Below are 12,006 nucleotides of genomic sequence, written 5' to 3'. Positions count from 1 at the left end.
CCAAGGATACCAGGAACGTGGAACTTTTAGTAACGGGAACCGTGGGGGGTTGTGGGCATGGAAACAAACGTATGAAAGGACGTTTACTCCTTCACCTCAATTAAGAGGAAAATAACATACATCCAAACAAGACAAGGATGCAGCTCCCGTCTCGGGCCTCGTCCAGACGCTGGTGACACGGAACATAGATCTCAAGAGGGCTGGACGCCAGGACACCGCGACGACACCGTATCCCTGCGTACCCAGAGAAGTAACGCCAGCGTAGAGGAGACAGTGGTCCCTTGGCGTGGGGGTGCCCAGGAGCTCTCTTATGACTCGGTGTGGAGGGGAGTCACTCATCACCTCCTGCAGGCTTCAGTACGGCTTCATAACGATGATGGTTGGCGCTTCGAGGTCGAGTGATGTCGGAGCTCGGTGGCGCCGGCCGAACCTTTTACGAGCGGTGGTGGAGTCGATGCTTCGGCCTTTACACTCGGAGTGTTCCTGGCCGCGCTACCAAACTGACCTTCGGAATAAGGACAGCCGTCGGAGTAGCTGCCATCACGCGTGGATGGAGGAGGAAATGACATGGTGTCTTTGATTGCTGACAAAATTTCGCCTTATTTTAGGTGCAGCCTGTAGCGCCAGTAGGCTATATTAAGGGGTCTCTTAGGTGACCCCATCCCGTTAGTGGCGCAGGTGAATTTTATTTATAGTGGCTGCCGTGATTTATGACTCGCTCTTGGCCCACGCTACCCCCGGTGCTCCACCTGAACGAAATCGCTGAAGTTAGGGTTGATTAAGTTATGGACAGCATGTGGGTTATTTTCCGCCACTCGGCGATGGTTTGAAAAATGAGCGTGTTTTGGTAGGACTCGAACCACCGGCTCACCACGTTCGCTGACCACTCGGCCACCGTCTCCCAATGGAAATTATACAATTCATTGCTACTATTCCAAAAAACCGACACATTCATAGCACTATATGGTCATATTTAGTGTATTCAGAATATTTAAAACAATTTCAAATAGTAAATAGTTGACGTATGAGAGAGATGATGTGTTGAGGGTGATTCGGCAGCGCTGTGGAGAGGAGCGGACCCCACCCAAACGGACTTTATATTTGTGTCGGACTATAACTGGGAACAATCTATGAATTATCAGTCCTGTTTAAATTGGACACCAAACGTCCGCCATTTTTCATTCATCTCGCAAATACTGACGATGTCTGGAGCCACAACGAAGGTAAATTGGATCCGAAAAGCTCTCATGACGTTGAGCGATTGTGTAAGAGGTCGTAAAGGTTTGTGGGATGCAAGAGACCCTTGGCACTCATTACGCCGGGTCTTGTGAACTGGAGCCCCTCGGCCCTCATTGCGCCTCCTTCCAGTGGTCAGCTACTGACGGGTCTAAACACACATTTATTTTGCTGATAACAAGCAATCACCGCAAGATACAGACCCAGTAAGACTATGTGCCTCCGGAAGTGGTCATTCATTTTCCTATTTTGGAGGAGCGAGATGCCCATACAGATTCAGTCTGACACAGCAGTAGTACTGATGTTCTTACTGGCAGAAAAGTTGCCAAAAAAAAAAAAAAATCCGTGTGACACTACCCCTTACCTTTGTTCTTTCTCTCTCCCACTCACTGCTCCCTGTGTACACCTCTCACGCCCCACCTCACCTTTGTAGTGTGCCACGTAGCCTCGCTTGGGGAACACGTGGTCAAAGCAGTGAGCGTCACGTTGAGGACAGCCCTTCGGAGACTACAGTGAGCGGCTTGTTGGTGTCTCCGCAGCGGGCCAGGATCACCTTGCTGCCCTCGCTCACCTCCACACTGTCCCTGCACCTGTCCTCTGTCGGCTGGAGGATCTCTGTGGAGGAAAGGAGAGGTAATTTCTCATTATGGAACCTAATTAGAATGAGGACAAAATCCTACCCCGTACCACGGCCCCGAAAAACAGTAATTTTGCCCCACTAAATTATAACGTACGTCATTAACCCTGGAAGACATTCGAGGACACGACTGTGACCTACCCCAATTTTGCGCGCGTGGCGCATGCATGCTGGCTAAACGGGTGGGGCCCCTTACACCTTCCTAATATTATGTGCTGTTTTGGTGGAAGGTGGTTGGTGCGTGCTGTATTACTTTGTCTGTCAGATAATGAAGGTTTTAGCACAATAGTGTCCACGAATGTGTTCCCTTTGACAGTTCCACCAACAAGATGTTGTGCTGCTAGGGGGCTGCGGGTCACGGTGCTGACCCCCACACCCCCCTGCTGCCCACTGGTCAATGGACATCTCCTAGTTATACCTAGAGTTTTAAATTTAAAGTGTTCTAGAAAAAAATACCCTTTTATTCGTTTTTTTTAGTCACCCACAAAAAATGCATTTTTTCCTTTTTTTTTTCTTTCAGACTATAGTTTAAAGATTAAATTTTCAGGTGGTGTCTTACAAATTTAATAAAACGAACTGTAAGTATTGTTTTACATTGTCCAAAAATTGGTACAAAATAGTGACCATGAATGTGTTACCGTAAAAAAATTCGAATGTGTTCCAGGGTTAAGACAGTAACCATACCTCCCGTGTGAGAGACACGCCAGTCTCGTCGACAGACCGACTTGGTCGGCTAGATTTCGATCGCCGATAGAGTCGGTCTGTCGGCTCCCTGCTACGGGCCGCCTATGGCAAAGGCCCGTGCTCCCTCTTGCAAGAGGGAGCAATCAACCCCACCACCCCCTCCCGTTTGAGAGAGACACGCGTCCTCGTCGACAGACCGACGGTCGGCTAGATTTCGATCGCCGATACAGTCGGTCTGTCGGCTCCCTGCTACGGGCCGCCTTTGGCAAAGGCCCGTGCTCCCTCGTGCAAGAGGGAGCAATTTCCCCCCACCCTCCCCGTTTGATGAGGGGGAGGGACACTGGTCAGAAGTAGGATCTCAGATCGATGCGGTCCCATTATCAAGAATTACCGAAATAAGAAGACTCCGGCGGAACGTTGCCTGGCTGCAGACAAGCAGTACTAGCAGGTTCATCCCAGGGTTCATCTTTTCATTAGCTCCTGCCCTCTTACTGATTTTCGCGGCCTTAAAATCCGCCTCAATCTACAATCGCTATTTTCGTCTAACTGCTCTTCTAAACTTTCTGTCTGCATACATTCACCCTTCCCTACCACAGGTGAACTTGAAACAGCGTTCCTTCGTCAGAATTTCCTCCTTCCTTCTATATATATGTTTTCAAGAGAGGATTATCCAGACGCCTCTCCAACCTAGATTATCATTCTGGCTTCTTCCTTTATCATCATTTTGCAGGAGCAGCCATATCCTTTTTTCTAATGCTCATGGCTTGCTGTACACAAATGTAGTAGAAGTAGTGACGGTGGTGTAGTATTAGTAATAGTTGTCGTCATCGTCGTCGTAGCATTTTTTTACAGTAAAGGAAGCAGCTCAAAGGCAAAAAAAAAATAATGAGAAAAGATAGCCCACTAATCACTGCCCCTTTAAAAAAAAGGTTAGAAGAGTGGCCATAATGGAGGTTAATTTCGGGAGGAGAGGTGTCTCGATACTCACCTCTTGAAAAAGCTCAAGTCGTAAGCAGGAGGAAATACAGACGAAGGACGATTGTTCCAGAGTTTACAAGCGTAAGGTATGAAAGAATGAAGATGCTGATTAACTCCTGCATAAGGGATATGGACAGTACAGGGATGAGCTAGAGTGAAAATCGAGTGCAGCAAGGGCCCCGGGAAGGGAGAAAGCATGCAGTTAGCAAGTTCAGAAGAGCAGTCAGCAAGAAAATATCGACATAATATAGAGGCAACATGGTGGCGAATTTAAGAGGTAGAAGACTGTCAGTAAAAGGGTAAAAGGAGGGGAGCTCATGAGACGTAAAGCCTCAGACTCTACTTTCTACAGGAGAGCTGTGTGTGGAATCCCGTCCACACTTAAGATACATACTCCATAAATGGGCGGACAAGTCCCATGTATATGGATGGCACCTGCGAGGTGGAAAAAAACTGTCAGAAACGATAAAGAACGCACAACCTCGAGGAAGCTGATCTAGTTAGAGAAGAGATAAAAAAAATTGTTGTTTCCAGTTAAAATTTTGTGTTAAGGCTAGACCGAGTGTTTATTGTAAAAGGGGACAGCTGAGTGTTATCGAAGAATTGGGGATAGGTGTTTGGAAGATTGTGTCGAGTTGACAAGCGGAAAAATTGGGTTTTGGGGGCTCTGAAGGATACCAAGTTCTTCTTGCCCCAATCAGAAATGATAGTAAGGTCTGAGGTTAAGCGTTCTGCGGTCTCCAGCCTGGAATCATATTGTTCCTGTTGGGAGGGTCTTCTGTCAAATGACGTTGAGTAATGCAGAGTAGAGTCATCGTGGTAGGAGTAGATAGGACACTTTGTTTACTCAATGACACAATATTTTCTTGTGACAAATTATTAAATCTTAACACGCGGCGGACATTTTTTTATATAATTCTTGGGAACAATCTTTTCTTATTCATGTTTTGCCCTTGTTTCCTTTCCCTTGCCGTAAATAAAATAAAAATAACAAATCGAGCCATGAATTTAAATGTCTTATAGATATACCTTCTCTATGCCCTTCAGCTTTCCTAATGCGAGGGTTAACCTGTATCTTCACTATATATTCCTTTTTGGGTGGCGGGAGGTCTGCCTTGATGAGATGTGCAGCGTCATCCCTCCCCGAGTAGGTTCTCTCTTTCTCTCCTGAATAATACTTCATTCCTTCTTTGTGGCCGGATTTTAGTGGGGCGCCATAGTTTCGTTATGGTAATAAAGCACAGTCTTTCATAACCAGAATATGGATGTCCTAACAGTTTTATCGTTTTTTTTACTGTATGTTGTAATCCAAATTCATATTTCAGGATATATGAATGTCTGAGTGGTCAGCGTGTGAGGCCCACTCTGCACTATCAGTCAAATTTTATGTTAACTTTCTTTGCCAGTTGTTTTTACGTCACTAAAGTTTTTTTTTCTTATATCTCACATTGATATTGATGACGTCAATCAAGAATTAACACTATTAATTGGAATGTAATGTTTTCATGTTCTTTGTGCAGTGGAATCTTTATGTCATGTTCTGCTTGTAATTCTGGATAAAAGTTTGAGATCGGACAATTAAGTTGAGAATGAAAGAATGTTTGCCTCAGTAAAGATCACAGACTGGCTCACCGGAATAAACAAGCTGCTTTTCGTTTAGGGTTGCCGAGGTGCTCACGTCAGACTGTGTAATGAAGCACGTTATGATGTGACAGAATCTGAATATAATGATTATTTGAAGGTTCTTACTGCTGCTATTCATTATTATTGCTATTATCATAATTATTATTATTATTTTTTATTATCATTATTATTATCATTATTATTATTATAACTACTTTTAATATTATTATTATTATTATTATTATTATTATTATTATTATTATTATTATTATTATTATAAGCCACTAATGTCATTCTGCTCTGAAGCAGTCCTTATTTGGTGTAGATTCATGTCTTATATAAGTCTGATCGTTGTTTATTACCAAGCTGTTGAGGCCAATAGTTTGTCTTTTGTATCTGAGAGTAAACAGAGTGGTCCCGAGGTTATATTATCCATAATAATTGTTGCAAGAGCACAAGGATATGCGAGGCCTCGTTCTCGCCACCGGTGCCAAGGTCACTGTTCGATCTCGGTGGATTGATTTCGGTGCGTGGAATGATAAACAGTAAAAATGACAAAAAATAATCAGAAACCGAAGAGGATTTCTCCGACACGTCCGGTAGGCTCACCATCTAACACTGTTCTTCAGTAAGGAACAAACAATAAGAGGACAATCGATCCAACCTGATCCAACACGAAGTGTAATGTGAGTATAACAGAGGAGTTATTAGAGGTTGAAACTCACCTCGTGCACGGACTCGAGTGCTCATCTCTGGGTTACAAGAGCAAGGACTTCAGCACATTGGAGTCAGGACGGCTAGACTCAAGCCAACATAGTCGCCGCTTCACTCCAACATAACTGCTGCGTGGACGAAGTTGTGTTGCCGCTAAAATGGCTGGCTGTGTTCTCTGGAAGTGATTTGGGCTTCGGCAGACAATGGTTCTAGTCTACCGTCGTTAGTGGACTCGAAGACTGGAAGCCACCGACAGATGATAAATCGTCCTGCACTGATCGTCTAGTGATGGAGGTTAACGTCCTTCCTTTGTTTTCCGAACGTAAAATTAGTACAATTGCTTTTCGTTAGTCTAAAGTTGAAAGGCTTCTCAACAGCTGATACTCCTAGGGTGGTATTGATCCGATTGTTATTTTTCTCTATTATTTAAAGTTATTAGCAAAATAGTCACTGATAAACTGTCAGTCATCTTGAGAATTATAATTTGACATGGTAGCTTTCCAGTTTGTTGGTGCACTGCAAACCTATTTCTTATCCCCCCCCAAAAAATCATTTGCTCCAGTTTTACCAGAAAAATATATATTCAATTTTATTGTTCTTTTGTATGACTTCAAGAAAAGCTTGAATACATGTGGTCTTCTTTTAGTTTTAATCCTGGCCTGCTGGTTACTCTGACTGCAGGACACGTGTCTTGACTCGCATCTCTGGATTTTGGTTCATCGTTTGACTTGGTGAATCATAAAGCTTTGTTGTTGAAAATAAAATCATCTGGTGTTGGTGGACACGTCTTAAAAATATTCTCAATTTTTAGCAAATAGGAAACAGCGTGTAGTTGTTGATGGTTCTCTTTAATGATTTTAGTTAGGTTAAATCTGGTGTTCCACAGGGCTCTCTTTTGGGGCATTTGTTGTCTATTTTATTTACTGGTAATGTATGGTATGGAGTATCCTTCAAAATGGTAGCTTATGCCCGTTATATGCCATTGTAGGCCACTATTTCATCCCATAAAAAAAGTTTTGGTAGTCAGTGATGGATTTGCAAGATGACATAGCAAGAGAAAGTGCTTGATGTTTTCAGCGGAGCATGAAGCTAAAATCGCTGAAGATCCATAGCCTCATCATCAGCATATCCGGATCTCCTTTCCCCCAATCACCCTGACACAGTTTCTAATAACACCGGGTTGAAACTACTAAGAACATAACATAAGAACGTAAGGAGTCTGCAAGAGACCGGTTGGCCTATACAAGGCAGCTCCTGTACACTCAACCCCACCTTACCTCACCATTCATGGCCTTATCTAACCTCTTCTTGAATGTATCTACGGCATTGGCACCCACAACATGGCCCCCAAGCCTGTTCCATTCGTCTACAACTCTATTGGTGAACCAATTCTTGCCTATGTCTTTGTTAAATCTGAATTTATCTAACTTAAAACCATTGCTACGCGTCCTACCCGGCTCTTTTACTATCAAAATTTTATTGACATCCCCTTTATTAAATCCCTTCATCCATTTATAGACTTTGATCAAGTCTCCTCGCAACCTTCGCCTATACATATCATTCGGTGTGACTCATGGACGCTAAACTAACTTATGAGTCTCACTGCGGTTGGTGGCTTTATCAACTCAGGAAATTCACCTTCCCAACGTACATAGAGATCCTTTCTAATGACAATATTACATTAAATTCCTTTTATTCATTTTTTGCGACTTTTTATTGCTCCCAATATTCCTTCTGTACTGTACCGGGCATTTAATCACGTCAAATTTCTACCCCCTAATTTGTCATTTTCAACCATCCAATTTTTTTCAAGTAATTTGATCATCCTTTTTGGCAGCTTCTTTTATTCCTCTTTGTGTGAGCAGTGTGTTCCGTTTTCTTTCTGCGGTATGCCTCTAGGAACAGAATCATAGAGGTTAATTCATTTATTGATGATAAGGAATATATCGATATATCGATGGATAGGCGGTGGCCGAGTGGTCAGCTCATAGCCGTGGTGATCCAGGAGACCCGGGCTCAAGTCCCGCAGAAAGCACCTGTCAATTTTCAACTAGCGCTGATTGCCGGAAGGCTATCCTCATGCTGTCCAAACCTTCAGTCAAACGGAAATTCTAAGACTTTGGTAAAGAGAAGCACCAGGGTGAAGCAGCAGTTATATTTTTCTGTAGCTACTTCAAACAAAATTTGCTTATGCCCGACCACCAGGTCACACAAGAGAACCTTCCAGCTCTGTGGGTAGAACACAAGATGACAGGACCCCATACTCTCCTGGCGCTCAATGGTGGCCAGTCCTCAAGTGGATACGGCATTTTGGTAAAAAAAAAAATATCATTTGTCCCATAGCGCCTGTAGACTTACATGATGGGGCCTGTTGGTCGGCACCAGGCAGTTTGTAGCAAGGAGGCTGCCTCCACTTGAGCCTCTTTAGAGAGTTTCACTAAGAGTCCGGGTTGATACATGTTCATCAGGACAACATGTGGGTTGTCTTCGTGTAGCCGTGGGCGTGACTTTGGAACACCGTCCCCGCACTCTGACCATTCACCCAACACCTCCTCGGCGAGGTACACTTTGAGGTAGATTATGAATGATTAGCTTCAGGCAGCATGATCTCCCGTATTCTGAGAAAACTGTGGCCTGGCTTAGTGAATTCAAAATTCAAAGGAATTGGAAAAGAGGTGGGGAGTGAGATGAAGGAGATGCTCCTTTTTCACTTACTCGTCCTCCATTTCAGCCTCCTGCTCCCCTCCCACCCTTACCTGCACTACATACCCCCCACCCTAAGGTAAGTGATGGTCAGTATCAGCCGCTGTCCCTGGTCCGCCGGCAGAGTCAGCGTGCAGATGGAGGGCTCGCCGAGGTAGTACTGTGGGTAGCCCACACTCTTGAGCCAACCTTCCTGGTCCCGAACCTCCGTCCCGCACACACGGTGGAACGCCGACTCTGTGGGGTAGTTTTTAAGTTATCAGAAGGGGTTGCAATTCACACACACACACACACACACACACACACACACACACACACACACACACACACACACACACAAACACACACACACAAAAAACCACACACACACACACACACACACACACACACACACACACACACACACACACACACACACACACACACACACACACACACACACACACACACACACATTTGTCTTATACGAATATTAATGGAATAGTGTCATCGCGGATAGAGTTTAACGACTACTTGAGAGACAGAGAACCTGATATTGTGGGGCTGACAGAAACCAAGTTGTGTGACTCGACTGAGGTGGTGGGGATTGGAGAAGGTGCATACAATATATGGAGGAGAGACAGAAAGAGAAAACAGGGAGGAGATGTGATGTTGATGGTAAGGAAAGGCATTAAGGTGGAAGAGGTGATTGAGGGTGAAGGCTTGGCAGAGGTACTGAAAGTGGAAACTGGCGGTGCTGAAGGAAGAAGGAGGCAGTATGTAGTAGGGTATGTGCCACCAAGAACCAATGCATGGAAGGCCCGAGAATATGAACAGATGATACAAGACACGGTGAGTTGCCTGGATGGAATGTTGAGAGAGGGTGCGAGAATAATTTTAATGGGTGATTTTAATTGCAAGGAGGTAGAATGGGAGGATTGGCAGATGCAGGGAACAGAAGAGTTGTGGGGAGGAAGACTCCTGCAATTGGCAATGGAACATGTGCTGACGCAATGGATTAAGGAACATACTAGATTCAGGAAGGAAGGCGAGGCATCAACACTTGACCTGGTTTTTAGCAAGGAACCGGAAGTAATAGAAAATATTAAAATAGATTGTCCAATAGCAAAGAGTGACCATGCGATTGTGGAATTTGAAGTAAAAGAAAAGGGAACGATTGACCGAAAAGAGGAGCACAAAATAGGGAGAAGTAACTACTCTAAGGCAGAGTTTGTTAATATGAGAACTTTTTTTGAAAATGCAAATTGGAGTGGGCTGTACAAAGCCAAGAATACACAAGACAAGTGGGAAGAGTTTCTAAAGCTATACAAGGAAGCCGAGAATAGGTATGTCCCAAAGGTAACCAAATAAGATGTTGGTAAAAAGTAGTGGTTTAACAAAAGATGCGAGGCGGCTAGAAAGAGAAAGGAGGAAGCTTGGAAGGGATGGAGAACACGAAGAAGAATCAACTCGTGGAACGATTCCAAACAAGCAAGGAACGAATATACAAAAAATTAGAAGAGAAGAAAAACGGAAATATGAAAAAGATATAATAGACAAGTGCAAAGACCAACCTAAACTATTCTATAGACATGTGAACGGCAAATTAAAGAATAGAGAAACAATCGATGAACTGAAAATGGATGGAACTACATATGAGGACCCAGCAGGGATGGCAGAAGTGATGAACAACAGCTTTCATAGAATTTTCACAAAAGAAGACGAATTTGTACAACCACCGGGCCAGGAAAGAGGAAGGGTTATGCAGGAGATACAGTTAACGGTGCAGGAGGTCAAGGAAAGCTTGAACAAGCTGGATGTAAAAAAAGCGACAGGGCCGGATGGAGTATCAGGGTGGATCCTGAAAGAATGTAATGAGCAACTTGCAGAGAAACTGCACTCCATAATGAGCGCCTCCCTGAGTGAAGGAAGGGTACCACAGGTTTGGAAGAGAGCAAACATAGTACCAATATATAAAGGAGGAAAGAGAGAGGACCCATTAAATTACAGACCGGTATCACTCACTAGTGTGGTTGCGAAGATATGCGAGAGGCTGATTAAAAACAGGTGGTCGGATTTTTTAGAAAGTGAGAAAATTATCTCAGAGGAGAGGGAGATCTTGTGTCACCAACTTGTTATGTTACTACTCAAGGGTGACAGATTTATTACAAGAGAGAGAAGGCTGGGGGGATGGAGTGTACCTGGATTAGAAAAAGGCATTTGACAAAATACCGCACAGAAGACTAATTTGGAAAATTAAAAATAGGGGTGGAGTGGGTGATGGACTGATTAAGTGGCTGGAGGACTTCCTAACTAACAGGGAAATGAGGACAATAATTAGGGAAAGGGTTTCCAACTTGTGCCCAGTGATGAGTGGGGTCCCACAAGGTTCGGTGCTGGCGCCAATAATGTTTGCTGTTTATATAAATGATATGGTGGACGGAGTGACCAGCTATGTGAGTTTGTTTGCAAATGATGCAAAGCTACTGAGACGTGTGAATAATGTGAAGGACTGTGAGGCAATGCAGAGGAACCTGGATAGAATTTGGGAGTGGAGTGGTACATGGCAGATGGAGTGCAGCCTTGGGAAATGTAAAAAAATAGAGTTTGGTAGGAGTGATAGAAGATGTGAATACGATTATAAGATGGGAAGTGAGATAATATGCAGAGGAATGGAAGAAAAAGATTTGGGAGTGACTATCTCAGAGAACATGTCACCGGACAAACACATCAACAGGATAACGGGACAAACTATGAATTTGCTGAGGAACATAAGGACGGCATTTGTGTATTTGGATGAGGAGATGATGAAGAAAATAATAGTTACAATGATAAGGCCAAGGTTGGAGTATGCAGCAGTGGTCTGGTCTCCTCACGAAAAGAAGAACATAAGAAAGCTGGAAAGAGTACAGAGCGGCAACTAAGATGGTACCGGAACTTAGGGATCGGACTTACGAGGAGAGACTCAGTAGCATGGGGCTCACAACCCTGGAGATAAGGAGAGAAAGAGGAGACCTGATAGTGGTGTACAGGGTGGCGAGCGGGGTGGAGAATCTGGACAGAGAGGACCTGTGTGTGTGGAACGAGAGAGAAACGAGAGGACATGGAAAGAAGTTAAGGACGACCACGTGTAGGCGAGATGTGAAAGAGTTTAGCTTCCCAAACAGAAGCATTGAGCTATGGAATAGACTGGAGGAGGAGGTGGTTTGTGCAAAACACTCATGATTTTAAGGAAAAATTGGATAAGAGAGGATATGGAGACGGGACAGCGCGAGCGTAGCTCTTTTCCCGTATGTCACAACTAGGTAAATACACACACACACATACACACACACACACACACACACACACACGCACACCTGTGGTTCCTGTGGTGGTGGTTTCAGGCAGTCGTTGCTGCCTGTGACCACGCTGACGCGCCGCCATTATAACTCTGCTCTTCTCTGCGCCAA

General features: G+C 44.2%; 1 protein-coding gene across 1 annotated transcript in view; it reads right to left on the bottom strand.

The window, feature by feature from the left end:
* The window catches only part of LOC127000968 (uncharacterized), a 77,155-nt gene that overhangs the window by 28,956 nt on the left and 36,193 nt on the right, over positions 1-12,006 (bottom strand). The window contains 4 exon segments of the mRNA XM_050865141.1: positions 1,662-1,706; positions 1,709-1,732; positions 1,735-1,851; positions 8,642-8,812. Of these exon segments, the coding sequence (XP_050721098.1) occupies positions 1,662-1,706; positions 1,709-1,732; positions 1,735-1,851; positions 8,642-8,812 (357 nt within the window).

Source organism: Eriocheir sinensis, chromosome 19 (assembly GCF_024679095.1).
Source record: "Eriocheir sinensis breed Jianghai 21 chromosome 19, ASM2467909v1, whole genome shotgun sequence".
Taxonomy (NCBI): Eukaryota; Metazoa; Arthropoda; class Malacostraca; order Decapoda; family Varunidae; genus Eriocheir; species Eriocheir sinensis.
The sequence above is the reverse complement of the archived record's forward strand: the minus strand, read 5'-3'. Positions and strand labels throughout refer to the sequence as shown.